Here is a 27,108-nt window from a genome sequence, read left to right as displayed (position 1 = left end):
ACTGTCTACTCTACATGATTGATTATATAAATAGATGGATTCCTTCATTGATCCCCAAAGGTTATGCTTAGTAAAGTGAAATGTAGGCATGGTTAATAAATAAAGCAATTAGCGTTGAACTGATCTTGGGGTAGTTCATTTATTGTCAGCATTGTTCAGACAAGGAGACAGAAAAACACATCACCTTTCATCAGGGCACAACAAACCTACAAAGGCTAGTGTATGAGACTGACGTAAACATTACATAGATCTACTACTGGTGGATAAATATCTCACACTGGAGCAGGTGAGGCTGGTTGCTGTAACCATAGAGACAGACAGAGTCAACTGCAATACTCCAAGCATTAATAGCAGTTTGTGTAAAAACAGTTTTCATTTGTGCATAATTACATGACCAACCCAAAACTCACAGACATGATAAACAACTTAAAAAGTGATTAAACCAACATTCATAAAGTTCACTTAACTGACCCCAGAGTTAGGCATACTTCTATATGGTGAGAATACACCTGTGCACATTTTCTAAAATATTCCAAACAGTGAAACAAAGTCTTCACCACTACACTTTACATTATGCACTAACCCAAATCTGCATGGTGAAATAACGACTGCCAAAGAAAACATAATTGTGCTACATTCCATTTTCAGATGGACAGAAATGGCTAAGAAAATGGTAGTGTCTGATCATTTCTAAAATGTAGCCTCATAAATAATGCATAGTTGTCACACAGGCAGTGAATCCATTCTAATGCTGGTGGATCAGTTCTGCATATGTTATTGAGTCTTAACATCTTTTCTGGTGAACAAAACTGCGAGGACAATTCAGAGGGCATCAATAACGGCAACAGAATTTAGAGTGGAGTGAGAGTGGAGAGTATTTTCAGTTCAATAATTCAATGACAAATACTGAACTATGCAGAAATGTGTGTAATAGCCTACCACTAAAACGGTTTGTTATATATGCATGTTAAACAAAACCATTTGAATAACCATAAAAACAAAAATAAAAACAAAGTCCTTGTTAACAATTTCAATGTACTTCAGGTAAAATGATTAGAATCAAATTTTACATTAGAATGTAAACATTTACTGACACCCAGTAGTTACATAGCTAAGGACATAGTCATGCATGTCTTGTTCTAAATAGTTAGATGCAGAGGGAAGATGCATTAAAGCACGGGAGATAATTAAATTACAGATAATATCACTGACAGCAAACATAATCAGTTCTTAATTCCCCATTTTACCAGAACATTTGACTGCCAATAACAATGTTCTCAAAACTATGTTTGTGCCAGCAAAATATCTGCCGTCATCAAGCACATCTGACTGAATGAATCATGTGCTGTGGGATTGGTAATGTCATATTGGGTTTGGCTCAGACACGGCATTTCATGTTCTTCATAGTCACTTAATTTATCATTCTGGTACATCTGGAGCATTTTGCATGGACATATCACATCACACCACCCTATTTCATAGGCACCTAGATTTAACACTTAGAGATGGGATACATACAGAAAAAAAAGAGAACAACTACTATGCTATGGAGGGTAGTAATTTCATTTGCTAAATTAGAGTGGGAATGGATGGCATACCTACAAACAGTTATTGGTATTGATAAGTTTCGAAATCTTTCCTTCATGTGTTATTTATCCTATCTTTATGATGAAAGTTAATGTGAAAGACAAAATGCAAACATCATCATTAATTAGTCATGTTGATGTTAATGTAGCCATGAAAACATGAATAGAATGACCTAAGAGCAGGACCACGGGCATGTGTGCAAATCATCAACAAGAAATCCACATCACTTTCACTTCCCAGTTTTAACGATTAAGGTATTAAACTGTTAAGAATAATAAATAAATTCATTTTTTTTTCCTTAAAAAAAGTAGGGAAATACAAAAATTTACTGTATATGCTACACTTCCACTAATCCAAATGAGGAGAATCCAATTTTGGCACATCTTTCATTCACCGTGTTGTAACAAACGTTCAAAATGACCTCTTCTAGTACTATCTACCTAGCATCACCTAAAAGTAAGCTTTCATCCACAGTTCCAATCATGTGGAAGCCCCTGATTTCGTGTGTGTGTGCAGGGCAACCCCAAGTGCCGAGCTCTACCGGCTGCCCTCCTTCTGTCCCTGTATTGCACTCTTCTGCAGTTTGGTACCACGGCTCGGGCTTTTCTCTGTACAGGTTTCTCCCGGTCGGTCTGAGGTGATCCACGCCGCTGCGTACCGCGGCAGACTGCTTGGAATGGCGGCGGAGGAGGGCACGGTGACCAGTTCCTCTTCTTCCTCCTCTTCCTCGTTGGGGTCGTCGTAGCAGACCTCCCGAACGGCCTCCTGTTTCTTAAAGGAGTCCCGGCGATCCGTCAGGTTCAGTTTTTTCATCACCACCACGTCGCCGGAGCGCAGCCGCTGGCCGCCCAGGAAGCCGCCCTGCCGGGCGTGGTCGCCCACGCAGACGAACCCGGAGGCCACGTCGCCGCCGCAGTCGCTCAGGCTCTCGCTCTCGGCCAGTGGCGCGTCCATGGTGTGCCGCCGCGTGGCGTAGGCCTTCTTGTCTCCGTAGTAGGCGCCGGAGAGCTTCTCGGCCGACTGGACCCGGTTGAGCAGCGGCGAGCGGGGCGGTTCCGCGCTGCGCGGCCGCACCGGCTGCCGGGGGATGGTGGGCGGGGAGAGCGTCTTCCCGTGGTAGGAGTGGAGGCTTTTGGGGAGCCCCGCCGGGAGGGACGACGGCGAGCACTGCGGCGAGAGGGGCTGCGTGGACGCCGGGTTGCAGGCCAGCGGCGACGGCGGGATGCTGCTGGTGGACTTGCAGCGGCCGGCCTTGTTGAAGCGGATCTTGGAGCCGAGCACGTGCAGGGAGCTCGGCCGGCTCTGAGGTATGGGCGAGTTGGGCGAGCTGGAGCCCGGAGAGGAGCTCTGAGGAGAGTTGGAGTCTGGAGGAGAATCACAAACAACACATACACTCACAAACACATCCCAAAACACTAGCAGACAGTAGCCGTGTAGTCGGACAAACAGTCCATGCACTAAACACAACTCAACGTAACAAAAATGACCTATAACAGAGTGGGTGGAGGCCTCCACTACAGAGCCAGCTGCGCTTGTATTTTCAAACGTAGGCTCCTTTGCCGCCTCGTTAGCCCCCACTTGTACATTTCAGCTGTTGTGCGGCACCTCTAGGTCGGTCTGCATCTTACCGGCGGAGTAGTCAGGTGCAGGGCTCCTGCAGGGTGTGTTGGGTCCCGGGGACAGGCTCTGTGTGGGAGAGTCCGACAGGCTGTCGCTGGGCGACGCAGAGTGATGGAAGCCAAAGGAGAAGCTGCGGCTGTTCTGGAGGGTGGGGTTGTGCTTCGGGAGCTTTTTCAAGAGGCTCCGGCGTTTACTAGCACGCGGACAGAAAAACAGGTGCATTGACGAAATGTGAAACACGCACCCTGCGCGAGTGATAAACCATCATTTCGCAGAGTTATGATGATTACAAAAGACTGCAGAAAATGAGGAGAATGTGAACGCATTCTTAAAATACCTTTCTTGACCTTCCTTCCTCTTGCTCTTCTTGCTGCGCCTCGCCATCTTGCCTTTGTAGCTGGCCTTTCTGGCTGGCCCGACCTTGATTGAGGTATTCTCCAGAGCAGTTGTCTGTAGTGTAACTTTACTCCCACTCTACATGCACATACAGTAGAAGTGAACACAATCAGTTTTTTAAAAATGTATTATTCTAAAAACCCCCTCAAGCCAGGCCACATTTTGTTGAGGAGACTTGGACGCTCACTTACCTTCAGCAGAAGTTCTACCACGTCCGTATGCACCAGACCCTGGATGCACTCTCCGTTCACATGCGTGATGAGGTCCCCAGCCTTCAGTCCTGCTTCATGGGCTGGGCTGCCTTCCTCCACACTCTGGTATCACAATGCAGGGAGCAAGACACAACCTCAGGCAGGGGACTAAAATACACCCAGTTCAAAAAGAACATATTGTGCACGATGCCTCCACCCCAACAGTAGCAGTGTTGTTCCCTGCTGCACTGCAAGGACACTCACCCAGACCATGTGGTGGACCGTGTACACGTCAGTGTCTCCCAAGTAGACGCGGATCGCCCGCAGAGCGAAGCCGTACTTCCTGCCCGAGCTGTGGATGATGATGGGCGGGCGAAGGCAGATCGCGCTCAGGTCCCGGCTGGGAGAGGAGTCCCGTGACGACGGGTTGGAGGAGAGCGAGTGGGAGGACATGGGGCTTTTCTGGAGGCCTCCTGCCACCTCGTCTGCAGGGACACGCAGGGGGAGATGACAGCATGAATGGCATGGGGAGATGCGTCCACACTTACTGTGTGCATATTATTACATGCAAACATTCAAACAAACATGGGGCGTTGCAGTTGTACTCGGAGGTTGTAATTCATAAAGTACGGGAATGCTGAAGGTAGGGGTGAGCTAGCTATTTGCCGGGTTTCATTTGGACCTTAGTCAAAATATAAATGCAAGTTGTTTGCACAAAAGCGTCTGTTAATATGTTTAAGCATAAGCACAAACAAATGCAACTTCCTGTGAAACTCCTGACTGCACATTTAAGTCAGAATTCCAACTTGACAAGTGGAAGGAACCAATATGGCTCCTTCACCCATAAATGAAAGCCATAGAAATGTACTGTTCATTACCAATTCTGTCCTATTTGTATTTAATTAAATCAGTTGTAGATATAATAGTGTTCAACTTCTATCTGTCATCATGTTGCTACAACACTTGCAAGCATTAAAGTGTAATGCATTTCCAATTCTGTCATATTTGTATTTAATTAAATCAGTTGTAGATATAATAGTGTTCAACTTCCATCTGTCATCATGTTGCTACAACACTTGCAAGCATTAAAGTGTAATGCATTGTGAAATGTCATTGCTAATCTGGTAACAACCGGCAACAACAAACAAATCCAAACCTAAGAAATGGTTAGCACCAAATGGTAATGGTTACAATTGGAATGTGGTGTGTGGAGTGTGACGCACATAGGCTACCCAGTTCCAAGGAACCACTTTTGAGGCAATTGAAACAAGGCAACCGTACACCAGTGATCGTAACCAGGAAGACAAAAATAACCTGGAATGTAGATGTAGAATGGAATCTAAAATTTTTGTCAGATTCCATTCTACATCCCCTGACAGCAGTGTTAAGTGTATGTGAGAATGTGAATATAATAAATTTACACACTGCATATTCATTTTCTATTCTCCCCTCCAGCCATGTGTTGCTAATCACCGGTGCAATCTCATTCCATGCTTTTCTATTCCAGGACATGAAACCATGGGGCTGAAAGCTCATTCAATAACTCTAAACATCCAGAATAGAGATGTTAGATTTTAGCTCTTCGTGTCAGTGGTGGGACCCAGGTTCATGCCCGGAGGGGGGAAGCGTGACACAAACAGCAAGCCTACCTGGTGTGACTATGAGAGAGAGGCCAGATGCTGAGGCTGACTTGGGAAGTTTGCATCCAGGGGGGAGCCTTTGTTTTTCAGGAGTCTCCAGTTGTTGGCCAAGGCGGCGAGGGCCCCTGTTATCTCGACGAGGAGAGGGCCTAGTACCGGTTGAGTTGCTGCGCAGGCGAATACGGCGTAGGTTGGTGACGAGACCCTCTAACAAAACAAAACCCAAATGTACAGAAGAGACACACATAAAACAAAATTGAGTTAGACTATTAGCATTCCAGGGAAAACAAGAAAACCCATTGGCACATACTGTAGGTCCCTAATTTAAATATCAAGCAAAGGGCCACTTAATAAGCACAGTGTCATGTGCATGAACTAAAGCTATTGTGTGGAGTGTGGGTGCAATGAACTTATCCGTTGAGGTTTGATCTCAGGATCTTGCTCATTGCATTAAATTAGCAAACAGACGTTGCCACATTATCAAATTAGCTTCAGCAAGACTTTAGATTTTATACTTAACCACCTTTAAATTAGGGCCCACAAGGACGATTTTTAATAGCCTTGAGTCAAAAATTATTTTTACCCCCATCGTTCCAAACATCTGTCATTACAAGGCTAATCTAGCAACAACTGGGCAAACCAGCTACACAGACCAATCAGAGCTAAATCAGTACTGCACAACCATCCAATTGTAAAATCTGTTGTGTAAGAATTCAGCTGAAACTAAATCCTGTGGAGGGGCAATTGTAAGGGGGGAGGGGTCCTTCTAGCACACACACACACACACACACACACACACACACACACACACACACACACACACACACACACACATATATATTACTTCCAGCTCCACGCACACAGGCACAGCTTATATAATCCCCCTCCCACTCCCTCCCTCATCTAGATTCGGTCTGTTAAGTGACTAACAATAAACATTTTGTCTGTTAAGTTATGGGGATTTCACAAGACTATGCACCTGTTCACTGCATTGAAACTTACTTTTTTTTGGTAATAAACAAATCGAAATAGAAAAGGTAACTTCTGCTTTGCAAGACTTTTTTACTTAATGCAAGACATTTTTACACTTTGCTTTGTGTCTCAGATGTTGAGGACCCACAATTTTATTTTTATGTTAAGGACATACCATTAAACAATATCCATAGCACTTAGCACATAGCATGTTTCTTTCAGAAAATAAATGTTTAGTTGGGAAGTAAATTGGGGAAAGACTTGGTTTTATCTCGTAGGTTTGCACTGAATCTAATTATTTTTGGTTAAATCATTGCTTGCAAAAGCAAAGTTCTATGTTTAAGATATAGAAACCAAAAAAAACTTCATGCCGTCTGTGCATGACCTGTCCTGGATCAACATCTAAACCAGTAAAAGAAGTTCGCTAAGTTCTTGTCCCTTCAAGTTTTGCAAAAGTTACAGTAGAATGGTTATGGTTATGGTTATGGTGCTTAGCAGACACTTTTGTCCAAAGCGACATACAAACAAAACAGAACAGAATGAACAGAACAAATGTATGCGCTGTATGCACAGATGCACTAATGCTTCTCTCTATCTCTCTTATTACCTCTTCAGAGCAGGCTTAGCCCACGTGCACATATAAACTGTACAGACTGTATAGTAAAGAGCGGCCTCTGACCTTCGTCTTCAGTTGAAAGTGGCAGGCGTGTCGGCGTAGTGTCCAGACTCTGGTTGCTGTTCATCACCTGTGGACTGCCACTCCTCTCTGACGGAGAGGAACTGGAGGCCGCTCTGGGACGGGCGCTGAAACACAGATGGGGTTCACAACCAAACAGTTAACAAACATTTAGCATTCACATTCAGAAACTGGAATGCCGACATGACAAAAGATTCATGTTGACTGCTGTTTTGGACAAACAAAAGCACTCCATACATCTATGGCCATAGCACAAATATCTACTGGAGTCATGAACCTACAACACAGCAGAAATACCGTAATTTCCCAACTATTAGCCGCGGCTTATACATTGATTTTGCAAAAGTTCTTCAGGTATGAGGTTAATACACGGGGACAGTTAATATGGTTTCAATATGGTTTTGCTTCTTTAGCTTGCATAAAACACTGTCCTGCGGCTTAAACACAATGCGGCTTATATGCGGGAAATTACTGTACACCTTAATAAAAGTCCTTCTATATCTCTGAACTGTTGATATTCCCACGTCTTAATCCTCACCCTGCTGCTTTGGGTCCACCCTGATAGGCATCCGCGGAGGGGCCCAGCAGAGACGCGTCCCCTCTGAACGGAGAGGGCTGGCCATCCCAGCGGTCCTCCTTCTCCTCGCTGCAGCTGCGCTCCGAGGAGGACAGGCTGAGAGTGGACGGGGACGCCAGGTACTCAGAGCTGCTATACACCTGAGAAACACGCGCACACACACACACACGGTCAGTCTCTCAAAACGCAGTGTCTCACTGCGCTGTGTGGATTTAAAGCACTAATCAAACAGCAGGCTCTGCAGCTGTGTCTGGACATTGTTGGGGGACGGTCATTGAGGATGATTGGGAAATGATTTAGACCAGGATGTGAGCATCAGAGGTGACCTCCATCTCACCTTGAAGCGATGGGAGCATGATGAGAACTTCTTGATCTCCTGGGAGGACTCCTCGTCATTGGTTTCGTCGTCATCGTCCGAGCCGGTGTGGTGGTATCGGTCTGACCGAGCTGTGGACCGGCACAGGCGAAAAGTGTAATGGGAGCAGAAACTCAACAGCACTAACAAATGCCCTCACACAAACAAGCACACACACACACACACATGCACACACACAGAATGCTGTCATTTACAGGTCTCAGGCTCCACCTACTGTCAAAATAGCTTGTGTCGTCTTCGGTCTCCAGCTGTGGAACAAACTCGGCTTTCTGCCGTAGCAGTCCATTCCAGTCCAGGCCCCGGAAGAATATGTGATGCTTCACCTCTCCTGCTCCTCCTGCCGGCCACACACAGATACAAGGCACTCCGTCAGGGGCCACACACACACACACACACACACACACACACACACACACACACACACACACACATACGATATTCAAAGTGTAGTCTGTTGGGGCTGCCGTGCTGCTGGTGAAACTCACCAGTCCCCAGGCGATCGAGGGGGCTCTGCTTGAGCAGTTTGGTGATCAGATCCTGAGAGTCAGCAGGAAGGGAATCATCTCCCTCTGGCCACAGGATGTCATCTGCGTGCAAAAAGACACCATACGCATGTTTCCGACAGGACACCATGAGGACATTTTAAGGAGGTAATGAAGCTGGTGGTTGGATGGTTGGTGAAAGGGGCTTAAATCAAATGTAACATTAGAAGTGTTACTCACCACTGACAACCTGCCCAAACAGTTCCTCAGGTGTGTCTCCAAAGAAAGGGACACAGCCCACCAAGAACTCATAGAGAATGATGCCCATCGACCACCAGTCCACTGGCTTGCCGTAACCTTGCCTAAAAATTACCTCTGGAGCAATGTACTCAGGAGTCCCACAGACCTGCCGTGTTTAAGGAGAGAAAGAGGGTGAGGGAGATAGATAGATGGAGAGAGAGATGGACAGACAAATAGAAAGATAGAACGATAGATAGACGTTTATCTATGCTGTGTTTCTGAAATGCACTGCATGCACAGAGCGGATGCTCACCTGTTTATCAATGAACTCCCTCGTGTCCTTCTCTATGTGTCCTTCATACAGGTTTGTCGTCATGTTCATCAGCCCGATTTTTGACAAACCAAAGTCAGTGAGCTTGATGTGTCCCATGGATGTGATCAGTAAGCTGAGGACAGAGTAAAAGGCATCAGTGTAGAGCAAACATCCCATCACAAAGATAAACTGTAGCTATACCGTATCACCATATGTTCCAGACCACCGGACGTTCCACTCAGAACTCACTTGTCAGGTTTTAGATCCCTGTGCACTATGCCATAGTTGTGAAGGTATTCCAGGGCCAGAACGGTCTCTGCAAAGTACATTCTAGCCATGTCAACAGGGAGAGGCCCCATGTTCTTCAGCAGGTTGGCACAGTCCCCACCTGCAAATGGATGGAGACAACATTACATGACTAAACCAGACCGGTACCCGAGAGATGGTCCTAAAGAAGAGGAGATGACAAGTGTGAGGTGGGTTCAGAGGCGGATGACAGTGCTGCTTGCCTTCCACGTACTCCATGACCAGGCAGAGATGGCGCCGGGTCTCGAAGGAGCAGAACATGCTGACCACAAACGGGTTCTCCGCAAATGTCAGGATGTCTCGCTCCACAAACACCTGCTGGATCTGGTTCCTCAGGATCAAGTTCTGCCGGTTAATTTTCTTCATGGCAAACCTCTGCCGGGTCTCCCGGTGACGCACCAGGTACACGGCACTGGTGAAAGAGAACATGTTTCTGAGCACCTGTTCATTTTCCAGTGAAAAGAGATTCAAATACTGTATGCTCAAATGTGAGAGCACAGGGAAATTAAGGATGAAACAGCCAAGGTACCACACAATCACACACACACAGACACACACTTTCATAAGTTATGATCTCTCCATTTTATGAACTCTGCAGCCCTATACAATGACACCTCTTTATGTGCTCTTTGCTGCTTTGCATAGCTGTGCTGCATTGACTTTACTCAAATTTTAACTGACTTAACACACAGTAGCTGCAATTCCGCTTGTTGTCACTTGCTCTCCAATAGTCGTGCATATCGAGTCGTGTCAGAGCTCTCTTACCCGTAGGCCCCGTTACTGATGAGCTTAATGGTCTCGAAGTCCCTCTCCAGTGGCTTTCGTCTGGGAGGGGTACAGCCAAGCCGGTTCTGAGACGCCACACAGGACACAAAAGACCCCCTTATAATGATGCATCACTACAAATAGCCTGGCCTACAAATAGCCCGATATCTGAACAAGAGTCTGTCTTCATGCGGAGTCTCCGACTGCCACTCTTGAATGTCAGACACATGACTCACGTCTTCATGACACTGTTTCCTCTTACCTCCAGAGTGTCACTGGACTCTTTCACAGTGCTTCCCGCGCTGCTCCCTTGAAGATGCCCCATTTCTAGAACAGCAGCAACAAGACCACACACACCATGAGGACCGTGCACCTGCTTCACACTGGGCAGCGGGGGGCTGCCGTGACCTACACAATCTGATATTGATCTGAATCCATTTCATCTCAATTTATATGTCCCTCTCTAATTTTCAAAAAAGTACATCATCTTAACCACCTACTCTGCAAAAAGAAAAGATAAATAGAGAAAAAACATCATAAGGCCATCCTTAAAAAAATGCTTACCCGATTCCCCCCCCTTTTAGTCCGACCGACTTGCTGGTTATGAACTTGTGTTGAAATAATATTAATTATATTTTAGCAAGTATTGGGAATATAAATTGCCTACATACAAAGTTCCTCCTTTTAAAAGAATCTGTGGTGTGATTATGTTAACACCATTAGTTTGCCATTGGTTTGCCTGTTCAAAGTCATACGGGTTCAGGCACCATAGTAATACTGCATATCGAAATTGTTTGTGGTCTACATAACTTGCATCAGAATGACGTTTGTAATGGTGCGCCTGAAGGCACGGGTTGAAGAACCAGTCAGTGACGTCATGATATGCAAATTTGTTTAAATTCATACCTGCGAAATCACCATGAACAAAATAAAGTAAAGTAAATAAAGTTTTTACTTTAAATCTTAAATCTTTATTTTGGCTGCTACTGCAAACCAAAATGTTTTTAAGGATGGCCTTAAAGGAAGGCGTTGGTGTGTCAAAACATTTGACTGGTACTGTACATCCTCATAAGTCAGCTCCAACATGAAGGAGAGCAGCCAGAGGTGGCCCATTTTACCTTCCAGAGGGTCCCTGGTGAGTCCAAGCTGGCTGATGATGTAGCGAGGTATGTCTGTCTTCACCCCTTGGCCCTCTTTGGCATGGTCCTCAGCAGCCTCGAGGCGCTGGTAGAACTCTTCCGGGTCAAACTCCTGTCAGCGAATGAGTAACATTGTGTCACAATGTAGTCAACGTCTGACAACCAAATCCAAAGTGTATGCGATCCAAACATTTGTTTCCACATACCAGACATTCTAGTAATCTTGCAGGTCTTGATATGATGATGAGAATCTTCTTCACAAGTTTACTGATGATGGCCACCTCTTCACTTTCAGAGCGTTCATAAGCCTGAAAAGAAAAGTGTAAAATCAAAACAAACAATCAGCTACCAGCAAACCATGCAACATGTGCACGGATTGCTAAATGAGTCATCATCAGCAGTTACATAAACAGATCTAAATACAAAGGAACGTGTCAGTGATCAGTTGACTTGAAAGACCGCTTTTACCGGATACACGGAACTTAAATTATATCTTTCTTGCCAACACTTTACAAGGAAGTTATGTTCAAGAGTAGATAGAGAAAAACACCCTCAAGACTGGAAATAATCAGTGATATAGTTCTACCACGGAACAGGAACACGGAACAACGGGGGGGGGGGGGGGGGGGGGGGATTCAAGGGGTTTTCAAGGTAAACATTCGATGACAACAATGCTTGTCTGTTAGCTGTTATAAATCAGCTTTACTACATCTTTAGCAGTCTTTGATTTATTCTTATAGCAGACTCCTCAACCCACTGAAAGCCATACAAGCCTGATCAATCCAGAGAGAGGTACAAATGGAGAGAAGGGGCAAATTTACAAACCAGTTTAAGCTGTAAAAGCTACGAAGTGTAATTCAAAACCATAAACCTATCCGATCTGGCAAAAACACCCTCTCCCGTTATCACACACACACAGGCAGATTCAAAGCCTTCCCTGACTGTTTACAGTGACAATGCTTCCATTGAGAATGCTGCTCCCCGAGGTGGGAAGTGTGTGTGTATGTGTGTGTGTGTGTGTGTGTGTGTTGGGGGAGAGTGGGGGGGGATGTCACCCTGGCTCACCCACCTCGTGCAGGAGCCTCTCCAGCTTCTCCTGGAGCTCCACAAAGTAGCGGGAGGTGATGAGGCCCTCCCGGGACTTCTCCAGGCAGTCCCTGACCAACTCCACCAGCTGGTGCTGGATGAAGCCCAGCACGCCATCAGCCAGGGGCAGAGCGCTGTCCGGGCAGCAGTCGGCGAGCACCGCCAGCAGGCGACCCTCCATCTGAGCCGTGGCCTGAGGGAAGAGGGCCGCACTCATGTGAGGCATCACGCGGCGGCAGCAGCGACACTAACACAACACTGATACCATACCACCGGCTCCAACAACAACATCAGCTCATATGCTAGGCCTTACACTTGGTGCACAACTCAACTGGACCATTAACACGAACACGCTATTTCTCATGAAACAAACATAATAGCTACAGAGGTAAACTGTTACAATATTAAAGAAATTGTAATGGTATATCACACTGTCAGCCATTACATATTTATACTCTGAATTCAAACATTCAGCAGAGCACTTTCAGTTTTTAAGATAGCTTACTCTTCCTTGAAACGGCAATTGTGGATCAGGTGGATATGGGACAAATGTTTCAAATAGTAAGTGCACTGACACAGTAAAATGCAATGCAGCATCTTACAGTCCTGGGGTGGTAGCCCTTTACCTTTGGGAATCGCTCCTTGTAAACATGATTCATCATGACAATCTCATTATCAAATGACCCACATGTTCGTCCAGGGCTGTAGAAAAGGACAAAGGGAGAAAAAAATCAAATATTTCCAGCAGGAAACAACTAATAGGAACAGGATCCTAATCTTACGTAAGGTAGGAGCAACATCTATCCTGTTATTTCATTCTCAGTTGTGTTTACCGACAGAAAGACCATGTGGTTATAAGGAACTGGCCCTGTGTCTGAGTATGTACGTACATACAGTCCATGTCATGAAATGTTTAACCAAACAGGAATGCTGGTCGTAATGACAACTGATGTCAATACCCCTCCCTTACGCCAGACTGGTTCCCATTTCTGATTTGTCAATCACAGCTGTAGGAAAAATCACTAAGCCAAACCAGAACCCTTAATTAAACTTGTACCCAGTGCTGAGTATACAACTGCTATTGTAAAAATAACCAGCGAATCCATGCTAAACCTGAAAGTCCTGATACAATGCCAATACTCCCAACATCAACAAACTAAACTTGCTTAACTACACCACGACGCTATGGAAGATCTCGTGTCTTTGCACGCACTGACCTGAGACTGCGCGAGCGCCGAAGGGGAGGCGGGTGCTGGGCCTCCTCGTCCGCCACGCTCTCATTGCTGAAGTGCTTGGAGAGGAAGCGCAGCTCGTCCAGGGTGGGCTGAGAGGGAAACTGGTGGAGCAGCTCCTGGGAAGAGGACAGGGACTGGAGGAGGAGAAGCAAAGGGGGGGAAGAGACATGCATCACTGACAGCGGCCACTCTCGTCAAATTCTGATGCCTCTTGAGATCTCTGCATGTCCCCTCAGAGACTTTGGATTCTTGACTGCTTTTAAGAACTGTCTTTGGACGGTCGGTCACAGAAACCCACATTTGTGAGAGTTCTTTTTTTTGTCTTTTATGGTGGTGGGCAATATGGCACCATAGCCATTTTGACCCAACAAAAGAAAATGTCAAGGTCTTCATTGCTGTGGCACCATTAACAAGTCTCGAAGCAGATACGGTGGATTTAAAACACATTAGCAACATGCTAAACCTTCCATGTATAGACACCTATTATTTTGTGGGAACTGAGTCTACATACGCCTGAGGTTGAGATCATCGTTTTATCCATAACTGGCCTTAGGTCTCATGGGATGCCTGTCACACAGACTGGAATTTCAAAACAATTCCTCAGGCCCAAGCTCAGATATCACCAGAGGAGAATGAGAGGCAGTGCATATGACAGGAGAACAGCTTGAAGGAGGAAACCAGAGAAGCTTCTGTGCTTCCCGCTACATAAAGACTTCACTGACAACAGCTCAATGGCACATTGTTGAGAGATGGTGACCTCATAGTGGGTTCCATGCATTACGATATAAAACTGCAAAGCAAAGAGAGAGGGCTTGTTTTTGCTCAACTTTCTCTGGACGATCATCTACTACATTCATAGCTGTTGAGCACATAGGCCCTAGCTTTTGCAATAACATAAAAAAGGATTTACAAAGTTCCAGGAAAAAAAAAAAAGTTCCAGATTGTCATATGGCCCATGAAATGAGCAGGCAATGGCAATAACAAATCACCTCTTCTCGGGAGACCGACTTCTGAAATCACCTTAACAACCAACAGTCAAGAGGCTATGATGACGAAATCCCAAATCACCACATCTTACAAACACAGAGATCACCACATTCAACTCACAGAAACCGAGGAGCTGGTGGGGTTGGTTCCATAACCCGAGGACAGGGAGGCCACTGACCATCTTCTTGCATCCACTCTATAAGAATCCACATAAAGAGTTTAGCATTCAAGCACTGGGTCCCCTAAAATCTACACATCTGAAAGGAGTCTACTTCAATGGAAAGCTTGCAGAACACTAATAGGGAATTATTATCCGCCAACTTCACAGAAATAAACAGATATGCTGAATCACTTTCATAATAGGAAACGCCTTTCTGTTAGCATAGTATATGTGAACAGTACAATGAGAATAAAATACAATACTCAAGTACAATAAAAAGGGAGATAAATATTCAGTGAGTCATGGCAAACAAGCGTGCACCTGTGCACCTGTGTGCCCTCTAATCTATACGTGTCAAAAGCGGTTGTTTTCCTGCAGCCAGCGTCAGAGCTAATGGCTTGTGGTTAAGCTCCTCTCATGCAACCAATTAAGTTAAACTGTGGGTAACAAGTGGCATTAATTCAGCCACAGAGGATTGTGTAATATGTTCAGAAATGAGACAACATTTTAGAATTTAGCATAAATAGATATAATATGAAGATTCAACATACTTATTTTTCCCCATGTACATGAATGGATTGAGTCCATGTCTAAATTACTGAGAGCTCATCTACTTACGAAACCTTCATATGCCATGACATTTACTGTTACTTCAATTATCTTCAAGAGCAGCAGAAAGCTTGATACAGTTTGTCATCTCTGACTCTGTCCAACACTTTTTGAGATGTTAACTTAAGTTTGCAAATAGACATGCTAAGGGATTAATCAACATCACATCTGACTGAGGTTTGGGAGCAAGGGCCTGAGAACCACTGCAATTTCCTGTTACATAGAACTGATAACAGGGAATTAGTTTTTCGTCCCATAATCGCAGCAGCCTTGAGTAAGTAGGCTGTGCACTGATTTCTGGGTAATTGCTACAACAAATATCAAGTCCCTAGGTCCTCAGGGTAATGTGGTGGCCTGCTTCAGTTTGAGAGGCAAAACCTTACACAGAGGATGTTTCTGTTGCACTGCTGACCTTCAGAAAGAGCAGTGGACACCTCGGGATAATGCCACACTTACTGTAAGGGGGAAAAGTCTCCTCTAAAATGTACACTGTGGTCCTTACATCATTTCATGTTAGGCGATTTTGGACATTTAAAATCTTAAATTATGAAATCATTGATTTTGTACCGGTAACAAGCTTTTTAAGGTACAGTGTTACAATAAAGTAAACAAATATTACTTGAGTAAAACTAAAAACACATCTTACTTTCTGAAGGGGAAGTTGACTGATGCGCTGCTTGAAACATTTCTTGGACTGTCTGATGGACTACCACCGGCTGAAAGGAAACATAGTAAGATTCATAATTGTGGCCCTAATTTGACCATTTTCACGCATGAATGCAATGCTCTGTTTAAGGCGCACACACCTAAACTACAAAAGGTACACTGCATTTCAACACATTTTAGAGAAAGACTTTGAAGGTTTTATTTTCCATCTTAACCATGAACAGCATGATCTTTACCTGTTTGGAAAGGTAGAGGAGATAGTGGACGAGACAGTGTTGGCGAAGGGGTCCCAACTGCCAGGCTCTTCCTTTTATTTTTACTGTTGGACCAAAAGATACACACTTCAGGATAATCTTATGTCTACTATGTCTAATCCCACACATGAGCAAATGATACAGATTATGTAGTCCCCGTAGGAGATCTGTATGCGGTGCGCTGTGCCATCTTCAAACTCATGCATGCAATATCAAAGGGAATGACCTAAAACTAAGGAGATGGAAGATATGACACAGCTTGACATTTTTAGGTCAGCATGAAAACATACCAAACAAGCAAACTCTGCAAAGTCTAAAATCATCCTGAAGAGGGGGAACTGGGATAGGATTTGAAGATTGCAAAGTACCATGTAGTCTGTCTGGCTCTTGAGCTTTTAAATTAACTGATTATTATTAACTAATTGTACAAGACATGCATGAGACTAAGGAAAGAGACAGATTCTGAGCAGGGAAAAAATCTATAAGGGGCCTATTATGCGAAGCCTATGAAAAGTTGACTTGCGCTGCGCTTTTTCGATTATCCAGTGATCCTAGGTTTCTTATTGGCAACAAAATAGCCTGCTGGCGCCACGTAAAAAACATAATGTTATAGCAAAGCTACAAGTGTTTGTAGCCTACAACATAAAGGCACAATTATCGCCGTCCCTCACCCAAACACCATTCAGACAATGTAAGAGCTCTGTCAAACATTACGGTCGAATTAAAATATGTAAAGTGACCAACGCACAGCGCCTTACATAAGAGGTGTTTAAATGGAGCATTGGTTTTGGACGGGTCTAAAATCCTTCCGAAGAAACAGTAAAGCTTTTTGAGGAGGGTGGGGTGGTGGTGAGGCTGGCCACCCCAAGACGATGCATACAAAAGCGCGTGTGCTTGCAATGGCCACGTTTACTCGTTCGGAAACAAAACAGGGCGGATGTAAAATAGCTATTGGTACGGCGCACAAAGAACGTTTACTCGAACTCGTCCACAGAACGAATTCCAACTAACATTTTCAATGAATAAACATGATAACATTTGTGAAAACGTAGGTCAGCAATTGTTATAGTCTACTTTGTTATCTAGGCGACCCAGAACAAACTTCGGGTCTACGCGTAAGTTAGCCAACCAAGCTAAAAGCAAACACATTTAAATTATAATTAATAAAATGGATGGTTAGTAGCATGGTATGTAACTGATCAAATAGTCGTTAATTACCCTTTATTGCGTTTTAGTAACGCTCCCGTCACCAGCTGGCTTTTATAACTGGAACACACTGTCCAATAATTTCGATCGGACATGCTGTCGACTGGGAAGAGGCGACACTTTTTCCGACGAGTTCATAAAAATACTATTAATTATCCAGGTCCAAAACTAGTAAATCCAAAGGAAAGATGGGAGTTTTGTAGTCAGAGTTTCGGAACTCGGACGAGCAGCCTCCATCACGTAGGAAATTTGAGTAGACAGGCGACTTGTGGCAAGAGATGCCATCATCGCGTTATTTCTTTCCAGTGACACATAGCACCCAAACGGCGAAAGAAGTCCTAGGTCTTTCACGTCCGACGCTTTAAAAAGTATCCACTGAAAAGTTACAGAACACTGTATCACCTTAGGCGGTCACAATTTAGTTGCATGACTATAACAGTAGGCCTACAAACAAGACGATTTCACCAGCTAGCACTAGAAAAACATGTAGGAGGAAGTTGTCACCGAAGGATGTGTTGCCTTTGAAAGGAGATCATAGAGTTCATTCGGATAGGTCCTACGTCACATGCCAAATTTCTGCTGGATGGTAGTGTGTGTAGCATGTGTAAGCTTAATAAAGTTGACCATCAAGTAGGCTAATCTTGACACAACTGTTAAAAGTCACATTTCCTCTTCTTGTTCTTTCTCTTCATTCAGTATAATTGTTTGGGGTATGTGTGCATTACCATTGTCATAGGTCTGATCAAATTAATCAATTAATTGATTAGTTGTCGATTAATTGGCAACAGTTTTGCTAATGGTTAATCAGTTTGTGTCATTCTTTTAAGGACAATATCTCCAAATTCTCTGATTGCTGCCTTTAAAACTTTAATAATGTGAGCTTTATTTAAGCACTCCGCAAATAGGTGCAACATGAATCACGGTCACTTACCAAGCACATAGTGCCGGAAACTTTACCGGGCAAGCACTGGATGGATTTTGTAGAGCAGCGCTAACAAAATAGAACTGAATCATAATCTACAAGGTGATGGTGGCAAAATGCGATGCTGGCCTGCAGAGGTGTACTGAAAACTATGTAAATCTAAATCTAATGTAAAGAAATGTAAACAAAACTCCGAAAGCAGAGTGCACTACACCAATGTGCGAAGCGCTTTCCTCTTCTAAGACAGTAGACCTAAACTAAATATCTCTGAGGTACGAGCAAAACAAGGCATTTGAGGACATGATCGTTAGTGTCAGGAAATGCTCCCCCCCCCCACCCCCTTGTCAAAGTGAGGCTTACTATTTCAGTGATAGCCTATGTTAAATGTTGGTGATTAAACATGATTAAATGAGGCGATTAAAAAACAGTTTAATGTCTACCATATCATTCCCAAGTTTACAACATCTTTTTTTATGTTATTAAAAATACAGTTTCACCCACTTTAATCAAATTTGGACCAAGCAACATACAAGTCAAGGAGAACAGGTTGTCATGGTCACCCTTTAAGACCTTTTATAGTGCAATCCTGGAGTTAATTATAAAGAGCCCCTAAAGGTCCAAAAACATTTTAAATTGCTTTGCCATAACTCTGATTGGCAAACAGATTTGGTAGACCTTACTGTAGGCTAGTGATTGGGTTAATTTGTGATATACTTACATATTTCCTCTTCGTGGAAGACTTAACTCTTTCTGAAATGATAATAAACATGACTTGGTTTTACTACATCTCAAAGAGACAATAACACATAATGCCTGAAACAGAGTAGCCTACTTCAATTGTAATAGGCTCTCAAGCATTTAGATGCACTAATGAAGATGAGCTATGAATGTCCTAAACCAATTTTTCTTTTTCTTTCAGGGCCTGTACGCACGCTATTTGTTTATCCAGCACCAGCTTTGCAAATAACGATGTCCACAAGGTAGAGTATGATGCAGGATTTTATGAAAGTATGATGTATTGAGACATAAAAGCAAGACAAATGTGTAGTTTCGTACGTCTCATTCCATCAAACTCCTCTACCCGCTCTGGTAAACTTACATAGTGCGGTTATAGCCGATAGGGGGCCACGGAGTGTATGCAGAAGCGCCGTTCACCCTGTTAAGAGTTGATAAACCACTGAAATGATTTTGGAAACATTATTTTAAGGTATGCAAAGGGTCTTTAGTGTTGCTTTAACAGTCAGGCGCATCCGCAAACAGCCATATGATGCTTACAGACCATTTTGTCAATTAAATTACCAGCAGACTTCAGCCAGAACTTTCGGGTACAAGGTTTTTCCTGGGTGAAAAGTTAAGTGCTTACATTCTTATCATGTTATCATTTTTGATCATGGAAATAGAAGGAGAAAACTATTGGTACTGTATCATAGGCTATATCACCGATCAGCTGACCCTGATTTCTAAAGAAATGATTCACATCTGCCATAGAAAACCCTGTATTGGTCTAACTCTAGTCTGTAGTAGATGCTGAAAAAGTGTCCAAATGTGAGCCTGTCTGAAATGTATTCTATTCTAAATTTAAGAAGTCATATTGAGTCAAACACTCAGCCAAGCTGATTACATGTGGCTCTGTTAAAGTTAAGAGCAGCTAATCCAGTCGAATTTAATTCTTCTGTTAATAATACCTCCTAAATAATTAAATTGTGTTTTGTCAAAAATGCTTTCAGAAGATCAATAAAGGTGAGGTAGCCTTGGGCCCATTCTCTTCTTAAAGCACAGATAGTGATACAGCCACTGGCTTTGCCTTTGCAAAGTATTGCTTAATTTTTTATCGTTAAAAGACTTACTCTAAAGAGCCAATTACACATCTCAGTAACCCATCCATCTTAAGGTTAGCTAGAGTTAATTATTGAAATGGAGAGGTTAATCTGAAATAATCAACAGACCAACATGACTGCTAGTCAACTCCTAGTTTACTGTATCAGTAGGACATGCCTCACCCGTGTATTTGTGAAACAGAGGCATAGCTGGTTCCAAACCATACAGGTGGTTAAATTCACTCACAACAACAACACCCCCCCACACACAGAGAGAGGGGGAGAGAGAGAGAGAGACAGACAGACAGACAGACAGACAGATAGACAGACAAGAGTATGGGAGAGTGTGTGTTTTGAATTTCTCACCACATGTGGCCACTCTTTTGCATCATTGAAATCCTTGTGATTGGGTTCTTCAGACAAGTATAACATATGGGCTACTTTTTGTTCTACAATTAACAACCTATTATGAACATCTCAGCTGTAGCTGGGTTATAGGCTCCAGCCTTGATAATGATAATAAATAAATAAATAAATAAAATCTTTGTACCTTTAAACTGAGCGTTAGGACTACTGTGGGTCTAGCCTATTATTAAAATGCCAACCCAAAGAAAACAAATCTGCAAATCAAAATGGGATGCAAAAAAAAAAAAAAAATCACACATCACCATGGCAACTGGAAATGGGAACAGGCACCTAATACCTCATTATTTCTATGGATATCATTTGTTTGAGAAAACTGGGCTACATCATGGTGAGCAATTTGTAGGTCAATCTGATTCATCATGAGTCAATTGCTCAAGAGGCACAAATATTTCAATCTTATTAAATGTGTTTTCTGAGCCTATCCGCTGAGACATCATTGTGGTGGTGCCACCGCCTTGCGCTTGGTCTATGGTGGTCTTCATTGAATGGACAACTAGCCTACACATTCTGAAATATTGCTCAGTAGAACATTTCCCAGAATTCCGTAAAGAAGCTAGATGTGTCTGCGCTTGTATTATTTCTGTAGTCTAGGTATGGACCCACTGCAGGCTAGACTTAAGATACACACAGTAGCAACATCCTTCACGAGCAATACAGGGTGGAGGCTAGCGGCAACATAGGCAGCGAAATATTAAGCAGGTGTCTAAAAAACGATGTTAAATTGTAGCAACTGGCTGCCGAATTAATAGGGCGGTTAGCTACAAATGTGCGACAATCTTTGCGCCCTACCTGGAGCCCACGCCGTCTGAGTATGTTTGGTTCGTCCATTGTGAAACAGTCTTCCAATTGTCTCCTTTCAAAATCTAGTCCATTGCCTTCCAATGTTGCACATCAATTTGGCTGAAAGCAATCCACAGTTCACTGCACAGCAGCATCTAGGCAACCGGAGAGGGTTTCGTTATTTCGAACATGCCGGAGTCACCTGACCTCATGAGGATTTTAGTAATTGGTAGACCAATTCAGACGATTCCTCCAATAGTGACCAAGCAAAATGATTTTATGATAGAATAATGAAAATGCGCACGACAATGTAGCCTACATATCATTAAAAAGAGGTCAAAATAGCACGTGTGCGCAAGGCACCTGTCATATAATCATGCTCATCCTAACTGCCTAAGCTACTGGGTCATTACATTTGGTGGATCCGTTTCCAAAAATATACTTCAGCTCCTGTGTCACTTTATTCAGTTGCTGTTGCTACAAATAGACATCCCTTTTAAACATAGACTTCACGAAATGCATAGCCTACATTCATTTTAAGTGATAATGTCCTGAGGAAACTAGGCTAGTTCATTCCTATCTTGTTGCAGACTTTGTCTTTTATGTCAGACATCAACAAAGCAGTGTAGTGACCAGAACCTGGTCACATGATGTAAACAATGGCCTGGTACTGGAGCAGAATAGTCCAATTGATTATTGCCTGTCTCCAAGTGGTACGATAAAGCTTTGATGTAACAATGCAACATTGATTTAGCAACATTGTAACACCGAAATAAGCCTCTGGCTTTGTCTCAGTACTCTCATGTTCAGACTGGTGTTTTGAAAGCACCCTGGACCTACTCAATGTGCACACACATTAGGGGAGACTAAACCAGAGAATATCAAGACTGATTCTGTCATTAAAGCATTCTTTTCTAAACACAGCATAGTCTTGTGGCACAAATGGTTTTCTTTTTCTCTCAGAATAATCCATCCCCCACACTTCCCTTTGATCTGATTATGTATATTGGACTGTACAGAGTATTGAGGAATGCATAAGTCACAGTTCACTGCATTTCATATCTCTTGTTTAATGCTCTGCAAGTCGCTCCAGGCAGACCAGAGCAAACAGCACTCGTTAGCAGAATTGCTTGAGCATGAAAACTGTAGCTTTAGACTTTGATTTCCCTTTGTATTCACTCTTTGTTGGAGGACATCCAACAAAAATCCAAATTTCTCACAGTCGCATTGCCAGTAACGCTGTTTTACACAGATGAACATAAACAAGATGTACATGCTGAAGACAACAGTCATACAGACAGTAGGCTAATGCACTTTGATATGTTTGTGTGACACGTAATCATTTACTTAATGTCACACTGGTATGTTTACAATACAGTAATATGAACATTGTACAAGATTTGGGAGGCCTGCAGAAATAGCCACTGAAAACATGGAAATCTAGTTGATAGAATGGAAGAAGACTGCTGAACGGGGAGGCCTGAAAGGACCACATGTTGAAAAAAAATGGACATGCCTTCGGTGTCTACCACTAGAGGGACCTAGAGAGCCACTGTACCATAGGCCATAAGAGCTGACAAGCAGGCAGCTGCTGTGCTTCCTGAATGGGCTACAGAGGCTTTTCCTGTAGATAATGAGTTTGCTGCTGAATGGCAGCTAATTAGTCAACATACAAATAAATGCAGCTTTGAACACGGATGCATAAAGTAAGACTTTAGACACAGCAGGGGAAACATTATTCATATTTTCTGCCAGTAAGAGTAAACAATCAATAGGCCTATAGAACGCACAGATAGAGATATGTTTTAAGGTATGTGTGGAAAGTTCCGGAGTGTGACACTGACTGTTTGCTTTGTTTGCACCCCAAGAGAATTCCTTATGGGTGTGGTAGCACTTTATCTTGTGTCGTCATGTGATGATTTTTTTTCAACAGCCTGTTAAAGTTTCAAATATAGAAGGCCTCTTTTGTAATTCTGACAAAGCCATTTCAGTCAGTGTGTCTGTCGTAATGATGAAATGCACATAAAGACTTCTGAATCATCCCTTTGTACCTTTCATACACTCTCACTTAAATTCCAGAGGCTCATGGTCATCATTGGTGAATCATAGGCCACTTACATATACTAACAATTCCATTTTCTTTGAGCAGTGAAATGGGAAAAGGAAGGCTTTTTACTTCTGTGAGATGATGAGATTGATTGAGATCCAGTTGGCAAAAAATGAAATTTGCATCTCTAAGTGGCAGTGGGCTTAATTAGCCCTTCAATTGAAATGTGTGGAAATTCTGTACCATAATTTCCAGACTATTAGCCGCAGCTCATACAGTACATTGATTTTGCTAAATTTCTTCAGCTATGAGGTTAATACAGGGGGCCAGTTAATATGGTGTCAATATGGTTATGTTTCTTTTAACTTGCAAAAAACGCTGTCCTGCGGCTTATACACAATGCGGCTTATATGCGGGAAATTACTGTGGAGGTCATCATGGGAAATGTATTGGTTTTGATGGGCACTGTAGTGATCTCTGTTGGTCTCTGGTGTTTGGTGTGTAGGCCCAATATCTAGTGGGTGAAATCAACATTCTAGAGGGAAACAATGTGGACCCTTAAATCTGAGGTGCGTTCAAATTCGCAAACATAGGCGAACGTTCGAGGTGAACATGTTTTCTTTGAACTGTTAAATTTGAACGATTTGGTGTTAACCTTCCATTCTAACAACAATTGCATTGTTGCGTTCGGCAAACTCACGTCCAGTTCCACTGTATGTTCGCGGCGCACCACCTCCTCAGACTGTTTGCGATTGTTAGCAAACATTCGCCAAAAACTAGGCTAACGGAATACTGTTTGCGAACGTTCGCCAATGTTCGCCTAAGTTCGGTGAACTTGAACGCACCACTGGATTGTGTCACAAAACAGCTCAACTTTCTATTTGTGGAGGCCAAAAGAATTTCTGTGATGGTTTACTGTTTGTTCAGTAGTTAAATTATAACTTGACATAGCCAAAAACTCAAGGCTAACGGAATACTGTTTGCGAACGTTCGCCAATGTTCGCCTAAGTTCGGTGAACTTGAACGCACCACTGGATTGTGTCACAAAACAGCTCAACTTTGTATTTATGGAAGCCAATAGAATTTCTGTGATGGTTTACTGTTTGTTCAGTAGTTAAATTATAACTTGACATAGCCAAAAACTCAAGGCTAACGGAATACTGTTTGCGAACGTTCGCCAATGTTCGCCTAAGTTCGGTGAACTTGAACGCACCACTGGATTATGTCACTAAACAGCTCAACTTTCTATTTATGGAAGCCAATAGAATTTCTGTGATGGTTTACTGTTTGTTCAGTAGTTAAATTATAACTTGATATAGCTAAAAGCAACTAGAAAAAAGGGCTCTTCATGATGATTAAACATATTTCTGCTGAACATATTGTGTATGAAGATTAAGATTCACACGTCCAGGCAAGGTGAAGGTTGCTACTTTTTATCAGCTTACAAGGTCGGGAAAACCCAGTTTCACTCCAAGAATCACGTCAACGATTGCAATTGTCTGGGTGGAGACTCCAAGCTGCTGTAATATTGCACAATGCTTACATAAAAGGGCAAATAAAAACATTAGCCAAACTGAACTTCCTTCTAAGTCAGCTTTTATTTGAATGACAATGTGGAGCTCTCAGACAAAGTGTGGTAAGATGCATATTTTAAATTAAAATTAGAAGAGGAAAATGTATGACAGACTGTATGTCTATGCACATGGGCCCAACCCTTTGCATGTGAGGTCAGTGTCTGTGTAGAAGTTTGACTGCCATATGTGGAATTTTTCCGAACATTTTGTCTGGTCTCTGGGCATGAAGATGATAGGAATCTAGTTCGGAAACTTGCCCAGATTTGACATGTTTCTTATCCAAGAGAGCAAACACCTTGAGGCCATTGTGGGTGGTAAGCAGGTAAACAACTGACTGTGAAAAGGGGTGTGGCCAGCACCTATAAATGAAAAAGCATGTGTGGAATTTCATTTATACTTCCAGCCACACATATAGAGAGCCACACGCCGACTACCCTGCCATGCTCTGCTCAGTCACCCAGTGGATTCTGTTATCCCTTGGAACCTTTGCCCTCTGTCCCTGCCTTATTAGGTGCAGTGCTCACAGGCAGCATGGAGAGGCACACATGACCCTCCAGCTAGACGCCCTGAAGGCCAGCATCCTGGGCTACCTGGGAATGGACCGGCCCCCGGAGCTCAGAGCCAGAGAGTCAAGGCAGGAGCTGGACAGGATGCTTGAGCAGTACAAGCAGATGCAGCAGCTGCTCGGGGGGAACTCCACTCTGGAGGAGACACGCACGCAGCACACGCACAGAGTCTCAACGAACATTCTCCCAGTCTCTGGTAAGCTTATATGCCTGTAAGTTTCAGTAGTACTGCCTCAGTTCTTATTCATAGTGTGCTTTGTGGCATACTAAAATGACTGCTTAAAACTCATGTGAAATGTTATGATGCAATTTTGAGAGCTGTTGCTGAGACTGGCTTGTCCACATTTTACTCAAGTTCTTTGTTTGACTGCGTGAGTCCTTTGTGAGTTATTTGAATGGACATCCAGTGACATTTCATTTGACTGAGGTATCCTGAAATAAACAATACACATCTACTGTATCTGAAACAACTGATGACTGATAGTTTCTAAGTAAAAAAATGGAAAGACTCTCGTTTGTGCTTATATGCTCTGAGCCCCCTGGTCAGTGCTCATGACAACAATCATATCGCACTTGAAACACATGGTGAAATAAACTGAACAACTTTATGTTTCCTTCCAGTGGTCCCAGTAAGTGTACAGAAGGGTGAACATCACCTGCATCCCAAGACTGCCTGGCACAGAGCAGACTTCCACAGAATGTCCTCTATCAGAAATGAGCTGACGCTGGTTCAGGCCAAGCTGAAACTTCACAATGCCGACCCTGGCTGCTCACATAATAAACAGAAAATTCAGATAAACATATATGAATACGAAGAGGGAAACACTCACCTCCGCCACGTGGAGAAATTTGTTATGAAAAGACGATTTTGCACCAGAAATGTGACACTAGACATGAGAGCTGCCATTGAAAGATGGAGGGTGCGTCCTAGAAATAGCACTTTAACCTTTTATATAGGTCTTACTATGGGACCAAGAACAGATCAGACTATACCTAAGATAGTGCTAGAGATGGACTTCATATCACATGGTGGAGAGGGCAAATCTAGGCAAGTCAGGTCTACAAAGGAAGAAGACTGCGAAGAGGAAAGCAAGTGCTGCCGGAAGTCGTTGAATGTGTCTTTCAAAGACATAGGCTGGTCGGACTGGGTCGTGGCACCCAGCAGTTACAAAATGTACTTTTGCGATGGCTCCTGCCCCCACAACTACAAGCCAGCCAGCATGCACACGTTGGTGAAGTCACGCATGCATCACATGACCAAAGGGGCCACGCCTCGACCGTGCTGTGTTCCGGCGGCCTATGAGCCCATGATCCTCATGCACTATGACAGTCGAGGAAAGTTGAAGCTCACACCTTTCAATGATTTGATCGCTAGCAAATGTCACTGTGCCTGACCCTGAGAGAGAGAAAAACATTTTATCCCCAAAATGCCGTACTGTAAACAAAGGACAAACAATGTAACCTGTTCTGTC

At 43.4% G+C, this 27,108-nt stretch overlaps 2 protein-coding genes across 4 annotated transcripts; one reads left to right on the top strand and one right to left on the bottom strand.

Annotated features, from left to right (window-relative positions):
- Window positions 1-120: 120 nt before the first annotated feature.
- mast3a (microtubule associated serine/threonine kinase 3a) lies at window positions 121-21,945 on the bottom strand. 2 transcript variants are annotated; one of them, XM_062525299.1, is made up of 27 exons: window positions 21,459-21,945; window positions 19,145-19,176; window positions 16,281-16,363; window positions 16,025-16,094; window positions 14,730-14,805; window positions 13,605-13,756; window positions 13,014-13,089; window positions 12,371-12,580; window positions 11,508-11,609; window positions 11,281-11,413; window positions 10,425-10,489; window positions 10,163-10,248; window positions 9,601-9,809; window positions 9,341-9,479; window positions 9,092-9,224; window positions 8,779-8,944; window positions 8,542-8,643; window positions 8,271-8,393; window positions 8,018-8,127; window positions 7,642-7,820; window positions 7,086-7,210; window positions 5,444-5,641; window positions 4,059-4,279; window positions 3,795-3,917; window positions 3,545-3,681; window positions 3,216-3,400; window positions 121-2,951 (listed from the first exon to the last, which is right to left on the bottom strand). In XM_062525299.1, the coding sequence occupies exons 1-27, from the start codon at window positions 21,495-21,497 to the stop codon at window positions 2,125-2,127; spliced, it is 4,101 nt and encodes a 1,366-aa protein (XP_062381283.1). In that variant the 5' UTR covers window positions 21,498-21,945; the 3' UTR covers window positions 121-2,124. The 2 variants fall into 2 exon arrangements, with proteins under 2 accessions (XP_062381283.1, XP_062381277.1); XM_062525293.1 differs by lacking the exons at window positions 19,145-19,176; window positions 21,459-21,945 and adding an exon at window positions 17,517-18,002.
- Window positions 19,386-27,108, top strand: LOC134069363 (bone morphogenetic protein 4). 2 transcript variants are annotated; one of them, XM_062525333.1, is made up of 3 exons: window positions 19,386-19,406; window positions 25,582-25,832; window positions 26,258-27,108. In XM_062525333.1, exons 1-3 carry the CDS (start codon window positions 19,396-19,398, stop codon window positions 27,028-27,030), a joined length of 1,035 nt encoding a protein of 344 aa, XP_062381317.1. In that variant the 5' UTR covers window positions 19,386-19,395; the 3' UTR covers window positions 27,031-27,108. The 2 variants fall into 2 exon arrangements, with proteins under 2 accessions (XP_062381317.1, XP_062381309.1); XM_062525325.1 differs by lacking the exon at window positions 19,386-19,406 and having other exon boundaries at window positions 25,151-25,832.

This window comes from Sardina pilchardus, chromosome 2, assembly GCF_963854185.1.
Source record: "Sardina pilchardus chromosome 2, fSarPil1.1, whole genome shotgun sequence".
Taxonomy (NCBI): Eukaryota; Metazoa; Chordata; class Actinopteri; order Clupeiformes; family Clupeidae; genus Sardina; species Sardina pilchardus.
This window is presented reverse-complemented; position numbering and strand designations above follow the sequence as displayed.